Here is a 21,034-nt window from a genome sequence, read left to right on the forward strand (position 1 = left end):
TACCTCAAGCAGGGAGACCTCCCAGCAGAGCCTCCTGGTGGTATTCTATGTCACTGGTGGCCCCCCTCCCTCTCTGCCTCCCTGAAAGCTGCTTCCCTCAGCCAAAAAAATAAAACACACACACTCTAAAAATGGTAGCTTGTGTGACCGTGTGAATAAAGAGAAGAGAAGAGATGGCCTTGGAGTCCGTATGCATTGTTTACTATCGGGAGTCGATGTGGGCCGACTCTGCCCTGAGAACAGCGACATCACACACTGTATGCAAAACAACCCCACTCAACCCCCCCTCCCCCCCATCCCCCGCCCCGAAGCCCACCCCGGATCCCACTCCCAAACATCATATTACGGCATGTAAAAAAAACAACAGCTTTACTTTTCATCCCAACCCTGCATAATCATTAAATACAAAAAAATTAAGGAAACGACGACGAGGATCGGTATGGAATGTCAAAACCGAAGAGCGGACAGCAGCAAAGCACGTTTTTAAAACTAAAGAGTCGTTAGACCAGTGGGCCAGAGTTATCTCATTCCGTCATTCAGGTCAGGACTGTGTCCTCTTAATGCTCAACCCCCCCCCCCCCCCCCCAACCCCAGCTCCTCGACAAAAATACAACAAGGAAGTTAAACAAAAAGTAAACGTTTTTCTTTTGGGTCTCTGAACAGCGTGAACGTTGCTTGGGGTCCGGGAAAAACTTCACGAGGGGGGAACAGCTGTACGCATGGATCAAAACATTGCTCCACTAGGAAGCCGTCGATTTTTTTTTTCCTTTTTTAAACGTTTACGGCTGCACCATAAAATGAAAAAGTCACTGAAGCTTAATGAGCGTGTCCCAAATGTTTCAGAAACATTTTTTTCTTCTTTTAATGGTTGATCCTATAGGCCATGTCTGGAGGAGCGAGGCAAAGGTTTGTTTCTCCAGTTCCTGGAAGGTCTCGCTCGTCCATCTGGCAGGCCTTCCAGACACGCTGCGTCTCTGCGAGCTCTGCCGCACCAGGCCAGCCTTCCAGCCTCTTCTGCTTCCTCATCCGTTCGGCAGACTTAAAAAAAATATATATGGACGATATACAGATGTATATCTGTGATTGTGTCAGCATGCATAGTGCATAGCGCATCGACGTGCCGAGCCACACTGTCTCACTGTCGCGCCGCTGTCCCGGGGTTTACAGGGGATTGGGCCGGCGTGCCAGAAAGGGGCGATGGCGAGAGCCGGATCTCAGCTCGTGCTCTCGTCATGCTGAGGAGAACAGGAGGCAGGTGCTAACAAAAAAAAATAAAACAAAAAAATTTTAAAAGAACATGACAACAGCAACAAAAACATTTTCACACATTAGTGATGACAATGGACAGCGGTCGCACAGAGCATAAAGGCTGCACTCAGTGCTGTCAGGAATCCAGAATGTGAAATCAAAACAAGGCAATCATAAAGTTACAAAAATATTTTAAACGAATATACTAGTAAAACAAAGACATATTACTTTGCATTTTGCAAGAGGTTGTTAAACAATAGCTTTCTGTACAGTAGGAATCTTTTCAAGAATACAAAGTCACTTTTTGCACAATTTCATCATGCCAAATAGAAAAAAAAAAGTCTTTTTTAAGATTTTAAATTATGTGCGCTCCTTTCAGAAAGAAAATGACAGAAAAGGTACTTTCAGTACCATCTTTACAAAGGATGTGCAAGGTAAAAAATACATACTCCAAAAAAAATTAAACCAATGGTTGAGAAAATCCATTCTAAGTGAAGAAACATAAGGGAATTTATAGTCTGGCAGTGTTTTTTTCTGCAAAGAAGTAAGTCGGATTTTTATTGTGTGGTTTATATGCAGTTGGCCCTCTTTCCCGTGTTTTTTTTTCTTTTTACAGCTATGATTTAATTTTTTTTACACCCATGGCAGAATAAATGTTTTACTGAAACCCAAAACTTTTACAATTACAGTGACAAATAAATCAATAGTCCCACAATTTTAAAGAAATAAAGAAAAGAATAAAGAAATGAAAAAAAAAACTTTTGACGTTTTTTCTCTGCTTTTCAAAAATGCCCCTGGCATCAATCGATATTACAAATACTGGTATCCTTTTACAGTAAACGAGGACATTATTATATTTACTATAATTACAGACACCCTTGTCACCAAAAACAGAACAAAAATGTACAAAAAACAATGTACACATAGCTATTACGGCGTTCAAAAAAATTATAAGCAAATCTGGAAAAGAATACTTGATTTTTTTTAACACAAATACATGTATCGTTTCACCGTTGTACTTGTTTCAATACTGTAAACGTATTTTAAGACAGAGTGCACTATTTCCTAAAGTTTTTGCAGTTTTTCTCTAGAATATCTATCCTCTCCGGTAACATTTCTACAGAGGGATGCAGTCTTTCCTGAAGTGAGGAATACAGTACCGCTTTACGCGCCTTGTCACGTGCCTGCTCTCGCGCAGACACACGCGCAGTCACGCGCGTACTTCTCCCGCAGCGTGTCTCGCGCATACACTCTTACCGAGCTTAAAAAACTTGCATGCAAATTAGATTTACGTGGATTTCTTGACTACTCATTTCCTTTCTTAAAAAGAAATATATATATAAACTTGGCACAAATTTGTGTCGTGAGACAATTTAAAGAAAGTTCAGCAGGTTGTGCAGAGACTGTACAGGTAAATTTACTGTATTTTATAGTGCCAGGATAGAGAAAGTCGCGCCTAGTGATACTGGCACTTGAGTCCCTGTCGTCTTTCCCTTTCCAGGGCCCGTTTGCAAGACTACCGAATGTAATTTCTTACTCAGCCGTACTCAGCAAATTATAAAGTGCGAGTCTTCTTTTCAATTAGAACTTTGTTCCGCTATTATATAGGGCGACCGGTCAGGTAAGGAATAAACGTGGTGAAATGCATTATTTTTTTAAATAATGCATTTTTATCTTGAATTAGGCAAAGTGGTGCTCGCTAAAGTCAATCTTTAATAAACTCAAAATATTTAGCAGTGCATCGTTCACGTCATTAATTATCTACGTTTAACTCACATCACAGAAAATATCAACTGAAAAAAAGGAAAATACTTTTTAGAACCAAATTATTCTGTCGAATACTGCTACTGTGCAAATTCTGAGACTGCATAAATGATGCCAACTCAATTACTCACTCAGTAAAACGGAATGTCAGAAACATTTTACTGTCGTATCAATTAATTATATGTATATATTTTGTATATGCATACACTTTTACTAAAAATTATATAAACGGGAAAAAAGAGTGGAGGCCAATATATTTCGGTGCTACATATCAACTGTCACCACTCTTTTCCACAAAAGGGCGGTTATACTAGGGTAGAATAAATATTGCGTTGCAAGTTTACTGATTTTGTATTTTTTTTTTTGTTCTTTTTAAAATCTTGACTGGTCAATTTTTAAAGTGGGATCTGCACTTAGGCTACATCTTTTTTCTTTTTTTAAATGTAATATATAAATGCTGCCATAGGACCATTTTTCACTAAACACCTTTTCACTTTTTCTCAGACGGAACAGAAATATTTATATGTATATATAAAAATACACACTGAGGATAAAATGAAAAATGTGTCACTGAATGGTAGGGCCAGACTGCTTTCATTTCCATCCCGATTATATTATAAAGGGGGCCAGAAGACACTGAAAAGTCAGTGAGTGTCAAAATGGTGACATCGTACAAACAATTTAGAAATGAGGAAGATACTTCAGGTGAGTCTGTCACATCCTTCGCAAGGCTTCCGGTTTTGCTGGCCAGTTTGTCTAGCTTTCCCACAATAGGGGCGGTTTTACTGTAACACAACATACAGAAAACTCAGGTATGTCGTCTCTATGAGGAACACAAAGTGCAGCTGTGTATGGCAGCATAGCGTGGGAGCATGTCGTCACGAGTCTTCGACAGCCACTAACCTGACACAGGGTTGCGGAGAGCCCAGAACCTATCCTGGGAATAATGGTACACCCCATGGACAGAGTCAGGGGCGAGAAACGAACCCATAACACTGGAAAAGGGGGGCTAGCGGGCTACCCATAATCGATGCCCATTAGACGCACATTTAATTTTAACGTAAACAGTCTGTAAATAACCTACTGTACTGCCAGGATCAAGACAACATGCTAAATACGGATGAGTATTTTGTACCTGAAATCATCTACCCTTGTAATGATCAGTTATCTAAATTCTGGTCTGCAATTTCAGTTAACAAAAATTAAATATTATTTTATTGACCCTCAAAATATCCAATTATACTGATATATTTAAGATTCCCACAGAAATACAGCTTTCAAAGATTGTTATTCGCTCATACATCTACCAGGTATAAAAGCAAAAAAGAACACATAGCTTTCTAAGATTGAATTTGGCTTCTCTTCAAGAAATCATCCACACAGCTCGAATATACTATTTTCTCAAAGTTGCGGACTACAGTATCGTTTCAAGACAATAGTATTCTGTTTTTGCTAAATGAAAATCTCAGGATGTCACCTGGGTTTTTCCAAACAAAACCCTGGGAATTGTGAAACAAAGGAAATGAAAAAAAAGAAATACAATAAATGTACCAGCACATGCCAAACATTATTACAGAAATCCAATAAATAGAAATTATTGCACAGTTAAAGGCTCCATATATTCACCACTGCTTAATCCTCAGATTGACGGTTTGAAAAGGAGACGCCAATTCAATTTTCCTGCTATTATTTCTCAGTTGGCAGTTTCTTAGACAAAAAGAAAAAACATCAAAACACTCAAAAAACCAATTAACTAGGAAAGGATCATCCAGCTAACCAGCTTATCCAGCTGTTGGAAAAATGGCGCGGAGGACTTGGGCTCTAGCCTAACTTCTCTCTGCTTGTTCGATTTTGACCTCGTTCGTCATCAAGTGTTCCCCGTGCCACTTCTTCATGTGTTTTTCCAGAGTACTGTACACGCTGAAGGGCATGTGGCAGATGTCGCAGCGGTACACCTCCTTGCCGAACTGGCCATGCGTCTTCATGTGGCGCGTTAGCTTGCTGCTCTGAGCACAGGCGTAGCTGCACAGGTCACACTTGTAGGGCCGTTCCCCTGTATGGCTGCGCCGGTGTACTGTCAAGTTGCTGCAGTTCTTGAACACCTTGCCGCAATACTCGCATGTATCGCTCCGCCGGCCTTCCTTGGAACTGGGCCTCCCGGGACCGGGGCCACCCCGCAGGTGCGGTGTGCTGCTGCCACTAGCCGTGCCGCTGCGGCCTGAGAAGGCGCCGTCGAGCGTGTCGCCGGGAGGCGTGGAGAAGCGCAGGCTGCCGTTCTCTGAGGAGTGCTCAGACGAGGTGGCGAAGGGCGACTGCCGAGCGTCAGGGAAGCCCAGGAAGGAGTCCTTGATGAAGTGCCGTGAGGTGGCGTAGCCCACTAACCACTGGGAGTAGACATTCTCAGACGGGATGAGTGGGGCTGGAGGGAGGTCCAGGTCCTTTTCGACCTTTATCCGTTTGGCAGAGGAGTTGGACAGGCTAGGGCTGGTGATTGGGGTGGGCTTCCGATGAAACAGGCCTGAGAAAGAGTCCCCTGAGCCACAGTTTCTGCCATTCACTGTAGCCTGCTCTACTCGGTCCATCTCCCCCACTACTGAGTCCTCGTCCCCGGTGTCCCGTTGCAAATCTGGGCCCCCCTTGGGGAAGGGGAGCCTTTTCCGATTGTCGACCATGAAGTCATTGTACTGGTGCACTCCGCCGAGGCCCATGTTCTCCTCCGTCTTGCCCGTAGAGAGATCCTTTTCACGTGTGGGAAGCTTGGAGCCATTTTCACGGTTGCGACTCAGTTCTGAATCCAGACTGAAGTTGGACTCTGGCCTGCTCTCATTCTCAGGGTCCTCCTCCTCTTCCTCCTCTTCCTCTTCCTCCTCCTCATTGTCTGGACCCAGCCCCTCGCCCCGGAAGTCCTCCTCGCGGCCCTTGGCCCGCTCGCCTGTAGAGTCACCGGCCCGGGGTTCTGGGGAGCTTGTAGAGGACAGGCCATCCTCTGAGCGGCCGGTGGTGGACCCAGCCTTGTGCATGTGCGTTTTCATGTGCCTCTTCAGCTTGCTGGCCTGGGAGCAGGCATGGTCACACAGCTGGCACTTGTAGGGCTTCTCGCCCGTGTGGCTCCGCCGGTGTACCACTAGGTTGCTCTGGAACTTGAACGTCTTGCCACAGAACTCGCAGGACTTGCTCTTCACCTGGGGCTGTGGAGGGGTGGTGCTGCCGGGGGGCATAGGTGGCAGCGGTGGCGTGCTGAGGAATGGAGGCTTGGGGCCAGGGGGGAAGAGGCCCGGGTTAAGCAGGCGGTGCATAGGGTTGATGCGGCTGGGCGAGAGTGGCGGAGTGGGCCCGCTGTTGCCCGCTAGCTCCCGAAGCCTCCGGGAGAAATCCATGGACTGGGACTCGACGGCCATGGGCGTCAGGCGCATCACCCTTTCGAAGGCACTGGGGTGCTGGGAGATCAGGCCCATTTCCTCGGTGCTAAGGCGGTCCAGGTGGTGGCGTGGTGGAGGGCTGACGAAGGGGGGCGTGCCAGGTAGCCGGTTCTCCAGGAAGGGTGGTGGCTCACGAAGGATTGGGGCTGCCATGCGCAACAGGTGGAAGGGATTGGTATCACTGATGAAGCTGTTGAGAGGCGACTGTGGAATAGACTCGGCTCCTAGAGGTGGGGGGATGTTGATCCGGGGGGTCAGGGCGCAGCTGGAGGGCCCAGTTTCCAGGTAGATGCGGATCCCGTGGGTGTTCTGAGCATGCTGGAGGAGGAACCAGGCGCTGGGAAACGGCTGCTTGCACGTCGTGCAAATGTAGCTTGAAGGCTCATCTCTTCCTGTGAGGAAGTGAAAGGAGAGAGGAGTAAACACCTGGCACTTCAACTGTTCCTAATCAGCCAAAGGCTGAAATAATGGACTATATTTGACAAGTATTATTTGTGGGAAATCAACACAACTTGTGTTCACTGTAACAATGTGCTTGGATGCAAAAAATAACAAAAATGTACAGTCACATAAGAAACCCGTTCTAACAATAGTAATTAAATGAAATGATAGTCATACTAATGGGTGGTTCTTTGCATTAACTATTACAACATCTCACTGCCCTCCATCACCCACACACCACTAACACTGCAAAGCCTGCCTCACTGTCTTGTCAGGTTTCAGATATGCTGAAATGTGCCTGAATGACCACATTACTTGAGCCATGCTAGAGATGGGGGTACTTCATTTTTAAGGTGAAGTGTGCAGCTAGGTGTCCATTTGCTGTGCATGAGTGCATGATGCTCACAGAGGAGAAGCGTCTTCAAAAAGCTTCTTTGTTCACATGGTACACGCTCCTCGAGAGATTTATGGGGGTGTGTGGAGGGCGTGCAAGCGTCGTGCAGCATTGCTGGGGGGAGATTTGAACAAATAACGGAAAACGCGTTGAAATCGGTAAGCCTGCACCCAGAAACAAGCTGCATTTATTTATCAAATGGAAGCTTGCTGTTTCTGACCCGATGCGGCAATTCAGAGATGAAGGTAAACATCTGGCGTGGTAATTGCCTGGTTGTTTGGCTGGGCTGCGCGTTTGCACGCTGTCAGATCTACGTGACCGTGGGCGGCTGTGGAGATAAGAGGAGCTGGCGTGGGGATGTACCTGCCTTAATTGCTTTTGCCAGAGAGTATTAGTGCGGACGCAAGGATGGATCAGTTTCAGTCAATCGTATACATATCCCCTTTAAAATGGCCTCCTTTGTAGAGCGGTTGGAGTACTATAACATATATAATCATACTGTCACATATTGGAAGAATATGATTACAACAATGATATTTCAGTCTTGACACAAATAGAGATAGTTCTGGATGTCTATATAAATTTAATATGATTTAAATGAACATAAGCATGGATCTGGCTTAGCTTAAAGTCATAATAGATTCTTCTCAGTTGTTTTTTTTTTTTTTTAATTCTCATCCGTAATGCAGAATTACAGAGAAAGGCTTAAACACAGAGACCAGTTGATAGGTTCTGTGTTTGGCTTGTCGGTTTGTCAGCCATATAGAACACATACTTTACAGCCTCAGCACCCTCTTGTTAGACATAGAGAAATGCTCTCTTCAAACCATTTCTCATTTTAAAGAAAGAAAGCAGGGCACACGCCGACAAGAAGAATCTCGGGCAACAGGTGAATTGTTAAATTCAGATTTGTTGTATAACAAGAGTGGAGGGTGAAGACACGGGAAGTGGTAGCACTTCTGGTTGTAGGTACAGCCTTGTCTGCTGACTCTTTAGATCTAATCTGGGATGCATGGATGAGATTTTCTGTTCTCATGGCACATTGTCAAGCAGGTCCTCAAATTCAATGGTGACTTTGGAGGAAGTAGCCAAGCCCTAACCTGAAAGATAGTTCCATACTATTGCATTATTTATATTAGTAGGTGCCGTCTACTTGATGTTGACTCTTGGTGAACATAAAAATGGGGTTCCTCCAGAATGTCCTGTCTTCTGTCGTGGTCTTCAGACTTCCCAATGGTATGCTCATGGTCATGATGACTGAGTCCATTTCGTTGTTGACCATCCTCCTCCTCTTATACCATCAAGCTCTCTGGGTGATGCATTCCATTACAGAAAGAATGCAATACAGTGGCTCCCTGGACAGCACCACCACCCACCTCACATTTCCAGGGCTATGGGTTTGATTCCTGCCCCTGAATCTCACTCGATGGAGTGTTTACATCTTCCCTCTGCCTGTGTTGCTTTCCTCCCACACTCCAAAATCATATACTTATGTGAACTGGGATAGAAGCCATTAATGTGCGAGTGTATGCCCAGTGTCCATGGTGTCCCATGACTTATGCCTGCCATTGCACAGGCACGGGCTCCAGACTCACTAAGTGGCTCACTAATCGAAAATGGAAGAACGGACCAGACCAGCGCTACATCTGGATCAGTGAGCAAGGAGCTCTGTTTCCACGCTCCAGGTGGAAAACAGGGGATTCTCAGCTGAGGACAAGAGCCGCGCTGAGCCTTATTTTGTTTATGGCTGATGAGAACCCCCAGGAATGATGAAGTGATGGCGTGTCGCCAAACATAAGGTACCAGTATATTGAAAGTCAAGCCCCGACATCACTCCCTCTTTCTGATTTGTTGGTGAGGATTTTTGTGGGTAAAACAGCAGCCTGGCTTCCTGCTAGGCCCTGTGCTTCTCTGACCTGGTTTATGGCACTTTCTGCCCATTGAGTTAAAGAGAAGCCAATGTTCTTGGTCACCTGAGAGGACCAAGCTAGCCACCCGTGTGATCCCTGGGGATGGGACGGCTGCAGACAGGTAGAGCTCACAATGAGCGCAATAATTAATTCAAATATTCCCCCAACAGACTGTGAGTCTCAACAAATAGGGGCCTAACGAGGTCATTGCGTATGCATCGGTCGTTAATGGGATTATAGGAATGGGAAATAAAACACTAATTGGCTTGGAAGCCTGAGAATAATTCACGGACCGTATAAACACGTATCATTACACAATTCTACACATTTGCCGTTAAACCATTTCTTGGCTTATCGTTATGTCCTCTGGTCACCTCTCACAATATATTTTCCCATTCATTAGTTGTGATATGGACAATACGTATCTTCTTTTTTCCTTTTGTAAATTGTTACAAAAGCAGGAATTTGGAGTATGAAGCTATCATATGTGTAAATGCCACATTATCATTAATTAAATAATGATTATAAGATTAACAATAAAAGGGAACTAAACTAAACATCCTGGGAATACTTTGCAAGATAGGAGAATATCTACATTTAATGTACTGAAAGAACCATGTGATTCTGTAGTACGCATAATGGAATTTGCGGGGAAACCGGGGTCTGTGGGACGTCCCGCACAGTCATAATGCCCCCTCAAATGCTTATAACTGCCTGCCATGCGACGTCTGCACAGTATAGCCCTCTGCTCGCAAAACCACTTGCATAATTGCACTCTTACTTTTGCCGTTTCAAGTACCCTCAAGGTATTTTTGCTGACTGAGTTTTAGAATATATTACCCTAATTCGCCTAAAAAAAAGATATTTGCTCAAGCAGAGAAAATGCTTTAATGACAAATTTGTTTAGATAATTAAAATGTAAAAGCTAATTTAAATTGGCCTGAAACAATTCATATGAAATCTTTGCAAATTAACCCACTCCAAGAACAGAACATTGCTGTCTTTGTTTTGGCTGGTTACCTGTGGGTTGCTTGCAGCCAGCTCACCATTGTTTCTGGTTACCTGTAGGGTTTGAGTTAGCCAGCAGCCTGCTTGTTGTAGCACCTAGTTATCTGTGGGTTTGAGTTAGCCAGCAGCCTGCTTGTTGTAGCACCTAGTTATCTGTGTGTTTGAGTTAGCTAGCAGCCTGCTTGTTGTAGCACCTAGTTATCTGTGTGTTTGAGTTAGCTAGCAGCCTGCTTGTTGTAGCACCTAGTTATTGCATATGGTTACCTGCTCATTGGACATCCCTCTATCCTATAAATGGTAGCTTGGGGTCACCCCATTTACCGGAACACCAGAATCATGTGAATGCCCCGTGTGACTCTGTTGGCTGGACCTTGCCATCTGAAAGCCCTCAGATAATCCATTTTATTCTGCTTCACCCCCTGGCCCCCCAACACCTTTTGAGCCCTTTGCTGAGGCGGTATGGACTGAGCCCCCCTAACCCTGCAGCCTGTCTCTGGCACTCCCGCTGGGGTGATATGGCAGAGTGGTGTATTAATGAGCGTCTGTACCAACCGTGTCCCTTACACAGTGTCGGCGTCCTGAGACCAAAAAAAAAAAAACAACAGAGAGCGGGACGGTGGGGGGGGGGCTGCATACTTGCAGTCGTCCTTTTAACCCTTCGGCTTAATTACAGTGAACCAAGCATACGGTGCTGGGTAATGGGCCCCATTTGTGCTTCACAAGCCTTCAGAGGCCTGTTGTTGTTTAGCGTCCAGGGTTTTAAGAGGAACAGCATTCCATTAAACACACACACACACACAAAACTCAGGAAAATAACGACACCAATTTTACCGAACGGCATGCCTTCACCGCCCTTCTCTGGTCTATCCAGCATGCTCACATACTTAATATCTAAAGGAGCCCACTGAGGACGTGGGGGCGGTTAACATCCATGTAATTAAGGCGGCTGAGCATGGTGCTTTACCCTCCAACCCCTCCCAAGTCCCTACTGCCCTGGGAGGCGCAGGGCACAGGGGGCGCTGAGAACGCCGGGCGCCTGGCCCGTCCATGGGGCCGTGAGATGGACGCAGATGGCAGACTAAATGTGCAGCCCCAGGCCAGGCCGCATTATGCTAATGCTAATGTCAGCTGTACTTTAATATACAGCTCTATTTAATCACCCCATTATTTCCCATTTCCATAAGAAAAAAAAAACCTGCAGCACTTCTCTCTGCTGCAGCTGGGTCGGGGGATGGGGGGAGTCCTCTCCCGTGTGTCACGGTGCCGCTCTTTGTCGTTCAGCACACGCACACGTGCAAGGGTACACACAGGAATCGGATCCCTCAGCGTTTCGCGGCAAATGCATCAGGCCTGTTTTCTATAGCTCAGAAATGCTCATGTGTTTCAAATTGGGTTTTCTGTGCCAAATATTAAGCTAGGACCAAACATACGTGCACCACACACAGACTCACACACCCACACACACAGGTTTGTAATTATATCTTAGTGGAGACTCTCCAACCATTTCTATGGGGGAAACTGTAATCCCAACATGACGACCTTAACCCCTACCCAGCCCTAACCTAATTCAAACAAAATATGAGACTTTTGGCATTTTTAGTTTTTTGATTGCAGTCACAGATCTTTGTGGGGACCTGAAAAATGGTCCCCAGAACGTCAAAATGACAGGTTTTTATGACATTGTGGGGGACAGCCACACACACGCGCGCACACACATTCAGCGGACAGCAGCCCTACCCATAGTACTGTCCCGATTCAGTCACACAGCTCTTGTGAGGATCTGCAGTCTGAAATATCGGTAGCGACTTAAATTGTGGGAATTGCTGAAATGGGGGGTGGGGGGGGCAGCCTAATGTCAAAGACACACAGATTCCTGTAGAAGTTGCTGTTGTAACCTAGGGATAGGTGTGTATACCGCACTGCCCCAGTGAAATACCCCATTATAGACATGAAGAGAGTATAAAACACTTAGTAGCAGATAGTGGCATTTGTCATATAGGAATATATTTATATGTTTTACAGTTATGCAATGGAGTATATATTTCCCCTCTCTGTGAGTGGCTGTGTTAATGCTTTTTATCCAAACGGATCAGCCCCCCCCCCCCCCCCCCCTCCTGTCCATGCGGGATGCACATCGTATAAAGATCTGTGATTAATAACATCAGGTTGGCCTTCAGAAGAGCTCTTACCCAAACACCCCCCACCCCCTACGTGCGCACACACACACATGTTGGCTAAACATATCTTTATGGGGACTGCTCATTCATTTTTATGGGAAAAATGCTAACGCTAACTATGACAACCTTAACCTCTACCCAGCCCTAACCGTAACCATAAGTAACCAAGCAAAATACAAGAATTTTTGCATTTTTAGCTTTTTCATTGCAGTCACAGACTTTTATTAAATTGAGTTTTCCCTTATGGAGGGAAAAGGGAAAAAACGGGTATTCATCAAATTGTGGGGACATTGTGTCCCCATAAGGTAAGGTATACCTGCTCACACACACACACACATGTTATAGCACATACTTTGTGATTTGCCTGTTATTCATGTCACCAAGATCAAACTGGCACCTCAGATCCACTAAGCCAAATAATTTTCCATCCCAAAGTGAAACGGGAAGAAAGCACTGAAGAGAAACTGCCTGAATACTGGTGCACGCATCAAAGTGCGCCAGCCAGGCGGCACGGCGTACCTTACAGTGCACAACGTTTAATCCCACACTTTGCTTATTTATTTCTTTATTTGTGCCTAAATGGATACTTCACTCAGTCTGACAGGACGCCAGCCTCCCTGCTTTACATCTGGAAGCCGGCCGCCCGCTCTATCAGTGTAAGCGCGCCGTGTCGGCCTGGAAGCTCGCCTGTGTTTTGTTTGGCTGTTGTTCACACGGAGCCTCGGCGGGAACAGACTTGGACGGCTTTCAGAGGGAGGGAGGGAGCGGGGGGGGGGGGGTGGGGGGCAAAATGGCTTTGAGGACGGTAGCGGGCCCCACGCGTTCTGATGGGAGCCCGACACGGATTGTTTTGTAACGTAGATCCGTGTTTCCCCAGAACCAGCGCCGACCACCATCACCATAGTTTTTCTTCTTGTTTTCTGGTGGGAAACATTCAGACTGAATGGGAAATGCTTCCAAGACATTCTCCTAACCTTCCTTAGCAAGTTGATGCACCCAGCTAGCTCTGTAAATCGCTAATAGGAAAACAATCATACATACACATGTGAACAAGTAGGGTGTCCCACACACCCTCCATAGTCCATGAACTTGCCGTACTAATAGACAAAACAGCTATAAAACACTCTTAAAAATATGTGTTTTTCATTTGAGGGGCCACGATTAAAGGCCAAGGTAAAAGAGGCATGCAGACACAAGTAGTGAGCACCATTACCTAGTGAAAGGATCACCACAGCAATCGCGCTGCGCTTAGTCGGCGCCAGGCAAGGCGTGCAAGCGAAGCTCAGATACGATGCATCCTGACAGCACGGCAGTAAAGTGCACTGACCAATAAAAATGCTCATTATAGAATGATTTCAGTTTTCACTGTGATTCAATTTGCAGTAATTACTATGGTCAGTGCTAATAAAAAAATAAAAAAAACCTGCAACACACGAAGGTCAACTACCAGTTATGAGTGTTCGTTTTCATCTTGCTGTATTCATCGCCTGCGCCTAATGGCCCAATTTTCTCTCCTCACTTTTCAATAAATATTCCTGGAATTACTGGTTAAATAGCTCAATTGAATCGTAGCCTATTACCGCGGGCTGCATCACTCCGTGCTACAAGAGATACAGGTTTAAACCCCTCCACCCCCCCACCCCCGTTCAATTAAGGGGGAGGCAGCGATGGCCACGGCGTTAACGATTAATGGCACGAGTATAGAAGCGATCAAATTATGAAATACCCCCCCCCTCCACCCTCTACGAGCTCTCCTGAAAGTAAGACAAATGCATGCGCAGGCTTTGTTATTGCGAAACCTCACCGCCCAATTTGTTATGCATAAAATGAAATCGCAAACAAAAAGACTCGCGCAAAGCTGATTGCGGACAAAAAAAAGGGAAAGTGCTCAGCACTTCCATTCAGAATGCAATTTACTTAATTATTCGGGGCGATTTATCACATGCCGCAGTCAAGTAGCAGATTTAGCTGGGTGAAAACAGGAAATGCATGAAGCCCGTCTCATCACCCCGCTCGCAGGGCACCTTTGACAAATTACTTGTGTGCAAAGCCTTAAGTTCTATTCCCACAACCGTGTTCTGTTTTTTTTTTTTTTTTTTTTTTTGCAAAGAATAATTCTGCTTCTAATGGGACTGAGCAGCTACATGCAAATGAGGCTGTTATTTTAGCCTTTGCTGGTTTTTCTTGAAGGAGCCGGGAGATGCAGACATGAAGCAAAACAGAACAAGAAGCACACACAGTCCTGAAACTCTCTGGAATACACACACTTATTGGGTATGTGTACAGAAACATAGCGCAGTTTCGTTTGCATGGGCGCTGACAATCGTTACAATTCAAAATTAGACTAAATTTTACTAAATAATTAAAGCTAAATTAAAGCCCAAAACCCTGACTCACTGGATTCTACTTTCTTCTGAAATTGTACGTAAAATCTCCTGTTGGTGTATGTATAACATATTGCTATTTGATTAGTTGGTAGTATTATGTTTGTGCTCTATTGACACCTCCGTCATTTCTACCCATAGCAAAACCTTCCATTTCACTCATGAGCATCCTTATCGTTTTTACATTTCACATTTTTCGTATTTCATTTCCTAGCACCTTAAATGACAGTTCTGTGTAGGCTTTTGTAGGTTCTTTTTGATGGAAGGTGAGGGAGTCACATGGGAAGTCAAATCCCTCTTCAAACTGGACATCCTGCTAACTAGGGCTTAATCAGATAACCTTGGAATTTCGCGGGATGTTAAAACCGTGCTCCTTTTAGGCCGAGCTGTCTCCTTTGAACTGCCTGAATTTCTCACACCGTGGTGCTTAAATGATTAAGAGTAGGATTAGATCTTCCTTCCCATCACACCACATTTCTATGCTCTGCGACATGCTATTCCTCTAGCTATCTCCCCCTTCTCCTCAAATTCAGTGAAAAAATATATGGCAGGCCACATCCCGGGACACGCCACAGGGAAGGCCAGGCTACCTCCATTCCAAGCCCACGCTCCACCGGGGCCGTATCATTCGCACGTCATTCAGAGGGGCGCAAATCTTTCACCACATCCAACAAGCTCTTTAGCCTCCCTTTTGACCCCGACCCTCAGAGATTTTGAGATGCCTCCGTGTCACTTAAGCTGTCAGGCGAGAATGCCCAGTGCTAGTGCTCCCAGGAACATCATTCATCCGCTCAGTTCACGTCAACAATTTCATAAGCACGGTAAATAAGGAAGCATCTACGTAAATAAATCAGGAATCCGACAAATAAACACATGCGTCCTGCTCAGAATCACTCCAGTCAGTTCCATTCACAGCCCCTTAAATTAATACCAGTTATCTTAAATCTGATTTAGGATGTAAACTTCTGAGGAACGCAAGCTGGTACCGTGGTCGGAATTAGGCACTATCTCACTGCTTCTCGGCCTGGGGACGTGAACAGCATTTGTGCCGCAGAGCCGAAGTCCCCGACACCTGATTTGCATTTGGAACAAAGGCGGCATGAGCCACCGGCCCGGGGTCCCACCTCCCCTCCGCCGAAGGTGTCCCTGACATTTCTCGCGCTGTTAAGCCTGGCCTCATTACCATGCCTGTGATCTGGAGGGACCCCCAAGCACCAGGGCCCCCACCTTGCATCACTAATGTCCTGCTCATGACTATCATAGCGGATCGGCAGCAGCAATGGCATGCAAATGGGGCTGTGTGGCAGCCGGGACGAGGAGGGGTGCGGGGTGGATCGGGGACGCACGTCCGCGCGCTCTCTAACGCCACGTTGTTGCACAATTTGCCGGGCGGCCCGAAGTCTTTCCGGGATCCCCACCGCAGTGACTTTGGCCCACGTGAGGATGCGACAGAACATCGCGCACAGCTGTACAGGGCATCGTGGGGACTTACTATGCAGAGCAGAGGGGGCGGGCTCCGCTCCGCAGCCCGTCAGAAATGCTGTCAGATTTTGAGATAGGACAGGCCACGCCAAGGTGCCCCAACCTGGCACCATCTGCTCTCAGTCCCGCCCCCCCACAACTCCCCAGGCTGCCCACAAAACAGGGGAAATAATCATTAGTTATTTATTTGTTTTTATGGCTGCCAGACACTTTAATGCCATGTTAGCATACCGTCTTACACCCTGCCCATTAGTTCAGCTGGATATTTACACCTTGAACGATTCGGGTCAACAGCATTACTTAAGGGCGTAGCAACTGATCCTGTCCAAGTCCCGCCCCCTAACCACTGTGTTACCAGCTGCCCTGACACACAGCCTTAGCCTGCGCCCTGTGTTTGCCCTCCCTGCATCATTTAATTACTCGAAGCCCCCCCATGCCAGTTAATAAAAAGTTGCCTATTCTAATATCAACTGAAGCAACGATTTAGCCGCTTCAACGGATTTAAATCACTGATCTCCAAAAATGTGTTACAAATTAAAAAAATGCAGACACAAGTAGCGGGATGCGATGAAAGAATAATAAAAAATGAAAATGAACATGTGCTACACACAGCACATTTACAGCAAATTACCCTGAGCCCGATGACAAATTTTAACAACTGCTTCTGTTGCACATGGCTGCTAACCGCCATTCTGCAGTGAAAAGAGAGGGAAGCGCATGTGTTTGTCCTCACGTTTAACATACACGCGGCGGTTAGGGTTACACCGCACTCGCACCGTTACACACCATCCCGGTGCTGGATACGACACCCTTGTTTTCATATCCATTTAGTCTTACATATTATATTTTAAATTCTAGGCTGCCTTTTAATTCACTTAATGTTTTGAATAAAAAAGAGCATATCCTTAAATATATTTTAAAGAAAGTATCAAGAAAAGCTGAAATATATACATATATATATATATATATATATATATATATATATATATAATCATTTTATTTATTTATTTTGATATGACTCGTCACACCTTGCCTGGGAAAGTTTTTATTTATTTTTTTTTCACCCCAGGAACCTGTTAATGGTGCATGACAAGGCAATATTACTGATTAAAGCGAAGCCGCATTCGGCCACGCAGGGCTGAGGGCATCCATTTCGGAGAGAAGCTACGAAGGCTGACAGGATCTGTGAGAGTCAGGGCGGCATCATTAAGGTGCGAGAGAGAGTGAGAGCGCGTTTCCCGGAGTGTGCACTGCAGCCGTGCAGTTATGCGCTGACAGAGGGTGGCTTCGCACGCTTATCTGATGGCCCTTTCCCCAGAAACTCGGACGGCCTTCATGTCAGCGTGCAAATGGCCACAACAAACGCGTCCGAGGCGGCTGGCAGCATCCTGCCGTTAGGTGTGACTCGCACCTGCCGGCGTGTTTTAGGACAGAGGGAGCACCTGCAAGCCCGAAGCTCGGCATTCACCAAACGTGTCAGCGGTGCACTGGTGCTTTCCGGCGGCCGGAAGCGTGCTCGCTGCTCTGCTGGGGTGTCCTCTCCCCGGCCCGGGGCTTCACGGGGGATGTTTGCAAATTTGAAAGATTAGGAGGCATAAGAGAAGCACTTCACTATGCTTCAGTCCACTCTGCCAGCAATTGGAGGGGGGAACCTTTCACAGCTCGTTGACCCACCCCGGGGCCTGCTGAACAGATTCCGCTGCTACCTCGCTCCGGGGGCTCTCTGTAATCTTTTCCATCTGTTTGAGCCCCCCCGCCCCACATAATGGGACAGTTCTGTCTGGTGCACATGCAAACACATACACTAGAGGAGCAGACACGCTCATCCACCGTGATGTGCACATTCGGAGCGTGAACCCGGATTCTGTCTTTTGTCTGCCTCACTGTGCCGATGAGCCCTAGGTATTAAAAAGTAACACTTTTGCAAATAAACATTACAGGATGAATAGAGGTAATGCAGGGGGTATCGTGGGTATCTATAAGTAAATAATTATGGGTGGTTTAGAAAAGCGGTCAAGGTTAAGGGGTCCACAGTTACGGGCATTTAAATGCTGACTTAATATAAATGTGAAGCCTTAGATGCACTGGTTCCACAAAGATGTGCTGGAATTCTGCCTCCTACTGTCCATATTCAGCCACTTCCAGTAAAGCTGTGATGAGGATGATCAGGAGGATCACAGGACGGAGAAAGACAGCGAGCACTCAGAACAAACCATAAGTCATTATCCATTTTCACCACATTCTATGCTGTAGCGTTGCATCAAAACCATGGTGGTCAATGATACTTGAGTAAAATTGTAGGTTAGTTACGAGGCACACAAAACCAGCTTACAACCTGCCACATCACCCCTCACATCACACCCCTGCCCTGCGCCACAGCGGTACCGGGGAGGTCTAAGGCACCCAGAGAGCTCCCATTCCAGCGAGCCGATAGCCCCGCAGCCCCAACGTCGGCAGAAATGGAGGCAGGCAGCGGGAAGCAGGCGCAGGCAGGCGTCGGTGACGTCACCCTCCTCAGGAACAGGAGGCCACCGTCGTCTCGGAAATGCAGGGGAAGAAAGAGGAGGAGGAGGGCAGGCGGGGCGGCCACCTACTCTTATCGTTTTCGGGAAATTTACGATAATTTCTGTAAGGAGTCAGAGGGCGAGGTGGTAGTGGGGGGGTGGGGGGTGAAGTGCAGAGAAAACAGCTGCCAGCAGCACCATCCAAGAGGCCCCAGTGTGCCAGTCCAGAGCATACGGGGGGGTCACTGTGGCCAGCGGGCCGTCGATCCGCTCTGGCAGGCCTTATAAGGGACTCCCCACCGGGATGGGAACAAGCCCCATGCGGGGGGGGTGGGGGGGAAGCAGTGGCCTCTGTCCAGACAGCCCCTCCTCCGAGAAGTCGCTTCTCGCAGGGCCGGGGAGAATGCGGGTGCGGCGACGGCCGGCGAGAGCGTGCCCCCCCCCCCCCCCCCCCCCCTTTTAACAAGCCCCTGTAAAGCGTAACCAGCCGTAGCTGATGCTTCCCACTAATCACCCCCGCCCCTTTTCATCCAGGCCCGTTACAGCGCGCTGACTGGCTGGAGGAGAAACAGACGGCGAGCTAATCACAGGGGGGCTTAGAGCAGCGGGGCCAGTGGCGCGTTAGGGGGAGCCTGGGAAAGGTGCGCGCGTCCCCCGTAAGCCCCCGTAAGCAGATTTGGGGCTGTGAAGATTTATGGCGCCACGCAGAGTGACAAGGCAGGCCGGCTCTGTAGGGTTTAGCAAGGACCCAGGGCCTCTGGGGGGAGCCACTGAGCAGGGAGACAGGGTGACAATCATAGCATTAACATAACGGCCGGCAGCCGACGCAGAATAAACGGTTGTGATTAATATAAGGGGGTGAGGGGGTGCTGGGCCGGGCGACAGCACGGCCAGATTACACGCTGCTGTTCAGCTTCATCTCCAAGCCAAAAAAAGGAACAAGAAAGGGGGAAAAATATCTGAAAGGGCTCCTGAAAGCAGCTCTGGAAAAAGTGTCTTGGGGGGAGGCAGGTCGGAGTGTGGCACTGGTGGGGGGTATGGCGTCCACACAGCACGACTGGCTCCGGCGTAACTGGAACCAGCCCCGTCCCCATAACCACTCCAATCTGTTTTCTTTCGCAAGAAATACGTGGGGGTGGGGGGGGTGAGCTCTGGAGGTGGGGGCACAGCTGTGCCCCTTAAAGGGACGGCGTCTGCGTTCCCGGTGCACGTTGGCAGCCGCAGGCCCACGTGGCAGGAGTGGGATTACGTCACTTCCTGCCTGTGAGCACGTCCGTACTGCAAGATTCATCCCCCACCCCAACAAAAAGGAGAAGAGGAGGCTATAAATTTCAGGCGGGTGCCATAGGAGTGGGAGGAAGAGCACAATCTCCCCCCCCCCCCCCCCCCACCAACACTGAAGACAGAGCGACCAACTACACAGTAATACTGTCTGACCCCCCCCCCCCCTTTGGCCACTTCCATGCCAGCCTTCCATCAGACTAGATATGGACTGGGGTGGGATTAGGTGCCACCTACTGCGTTGGGGAGGGGTGGTGTGGGAATGAAAAAAGACTGGAAAAAGTACTTTGTCAGTAAGAGCTACGATCACTGGCACGGCTTCTGTGGAATGAAGCTCAGACGTCACATTAGCCAAGTGTCCTGTTTCGCTCCGGCGGACTGCAGGCACAGCTGCCGGGAGACAGAGAGCCGACGGTCATGTTTAAAGAGACGAGGAGGCATGGCGGCACAGGGGAGCCGCCCTCCAACCGGGAAGCTACTGCTTAGAGCCAAAGGAAAAGCCCATTTCATAACCTTGGGCATGGCACCCCACCCTGAAGAGCACACCCATCTGAATTAATGAGTACAAAGTGTGAAACTGTCAGCTGTGTAATGCCGCTTTTCCACTGGAATACAGGAACCGAGCTGTATCACAAAGAGACGGTTCCAGCTCGCTTCGGTTTTCCACTGCTGGGTTTGAACAGCGACAGTGTTATAGGGAATGCATTCATACATTGTGCAATGTGCAATACTACTAATAATGAATAATATGTAAAACATGCCATTTTTTCCTTCAGATAATCCTTGAATATCGATGCAGATCACTGGTATATCCGTGCATGCCATTCCTTTAATCAGATGGTGGCGATGAAACCAGCTCGGGTCAGTCGTGCTTTCAGCCCTGCTTGGAAGCAGGGCCGTGTCACCATGGGTACAGCTTGGGTACAGCTCGCATACTTTGCAATGGAAAACCATCCATTCGCGGTGCCGGTTCAGTGCGGCTCGGTTCCTGGTGGCTGTGTGTAAGCGCCATAAGTCACTTG

General features: G+C 47.3%; 1 protein-coding gene across 1 annotated transcript in view; it reads right to left on the reverse strand.

The window, feature by feature from the left end:
* Positions 1-621: 621 nt before the first annotated feature.
* Positions 622-21,034, reverse strand: part of LOC111850952 (BAF chromatin remodeling complex subunit BCL11B) — a 45,687-nt gene continuing 25,274 nt past the window's right edge. The window contains exon 3 of the mRNA XM_023825366.2: positions 622-6,823. Coding sequence (XP_023681134.2) covers positions 4,839-6,823 — 1,985 coding nt within the window. The 3' untranslated portion in view covers positions 622-4,838. The remainder of the gene's footprint in view (positions 6,824-21,034) is intronic.

Source organism: Paramormyrops kingsleyae, chromosome 19 (genome assembly GCF_048594095.1).
Source record: "Paramormyrops kingsleyae isolate MSU_618 chromosome 19, PKINGS_0.4, whole genome shotgun sequence".
In the NCBI taxonomy this organism is placed as follows: Eukaryota; Metazoa; Chordata; class Actinopteri; order Osteoglossiformes; family Mormyridae; genus Paramormyrops; species Paramormyrops kingsleyae.